Source organism: Austrofundulus limnaeus, unplaced genomic scaffold (genome assembly GCF_001266775.1).
Source record: "Austrofundulus limnaeus strain Quisiro unplaced genomic scaffold, Austrofundulus_limnaeus-1.0 Scaffold63, whole genome shotgun sequence".
NCBI classification, from domain to species: Eukaryota; Metazoa; Chordata; class Actinopteri; order Cyprinodontiformes; family Rivulidae; genus Austrofundulus; species Austrofundulus limnaeus.
In genome coordinates, this window is record NW_013952465.1 from 1,814,668 (window position 1) to 1,815,785 (window position 1,118).

At 42.6% G+C, this 1,118-nt stretch overlaps 1 protein-coding gene across 1 annotated transcript in view; it reads right to left on the reverse strand.

Annotated features, from left to right (window-relative positions):
• slc25a47a (solute carrier family 25 member 47a) overlaps positions 1 to 1,118 on the reverse strand; it is an 11,998-nt gene that overhangs the window by 9,306 nt on the left and 1,574 nt on the right. The window contains exons 4-5 of the mRNA XM_014009941.1: positions 679 to 858; positions 217 to 475 (exon numbers count right to left, since the gene is read on the reverse strand). Of these exons, the coding sequence (XP_013865395.1) occupies positions 217 to 475; positions 679 to 858 (439 nt within the window). The remainder of the gene's footprint in view (positions 1 to 216; positions 476 to 678; positions 859 to 1,118) is intronic.

Below are 1,118 nucleotides of genomic sequence, written 5' to 3' on the forward strand. Positions count from 1 at the left end.
TTAAATTAAATGAACATGGTCTGGATAGCCCACAGACATACCATAAACATTTCTAGGACCCATAATTGGTCTCCTTTAACCAGTTAATTTCTATTGCATTAGAGCAAATGATGCAATATAATAATATAATTATATTGGGGGGGGGGGGTGCATTCAATGAATCAAATTATTGTGAGTGCAAATTACACCCATGAAGAGACAGTATTTTATACTCACCTAATTTTTTCATGCTGCCGCCTGACAACCATTCATAGATGGTCGTATAAGTCAAAAAGTATGTCGCGTACGATGGCCCGTCTCTCAGCATGAGTGGGAGGGCCCCTCTATAAAGCCCCCTAAACCCCTCGTCCCTTACGATGCTTAACAGACAGTGAACCGGGCCGTGGTACTTCAGTACCTTGGCTCCTCTTCGCTTTGACTCCGTCTGACACTGGAGGCGCACTTTCACCACGTCACCTGGAGACATCACGGACGTCTGTCGGGAGGCAGGGAAACAGACTCAGAGGCAGATATCTGGATTTATTGGGCTCAATCTGACAGTAAGCGCTAAGTTTTTCTCTTTTTGTGTTTTTGGTCATGTGTCTAACACAAAGAYATAACTGGAACGAACAGTTAAACTTACTGGTAATATAACAATTCGGAGACATGATGCAACAGATTTGTTTGTGAATCGTTTACCTGGGCTATACCTCCTGCCAGTCCAGCCAGGAAGACTTCTAGTTTGGTGTTTGGAACGCAGTCGGCCCCCCGCGCCTGCTTCATACACTGCAGGCAGTTTCTGTACGTGCCAAACACCACGGAGGACGTCAGAGAGACTGTGGTCATAGGTAACAACATGCCTTTGAAGAAGCCATGCAGCTGTGAAGAAATAGATCCATTTAAACAACTATTTTTTCACTTTACTTCATTCCCACCATTAAAAGGAAAAGGGCAACAATTTCCTCATGTTTGTGTTCATTTGTCTGTCTTGTTAGCAAAATAAAGCGGGTAAAATAAGTACTGAACACGTCAACATTTTTCTCAGTAAATATATTACTAGAGGTGCTAATGACGTGAAATTTCCACCAGATGTTGGTAACAACCCAAGTGATCCATACATACAAAGAAATCAAACCATA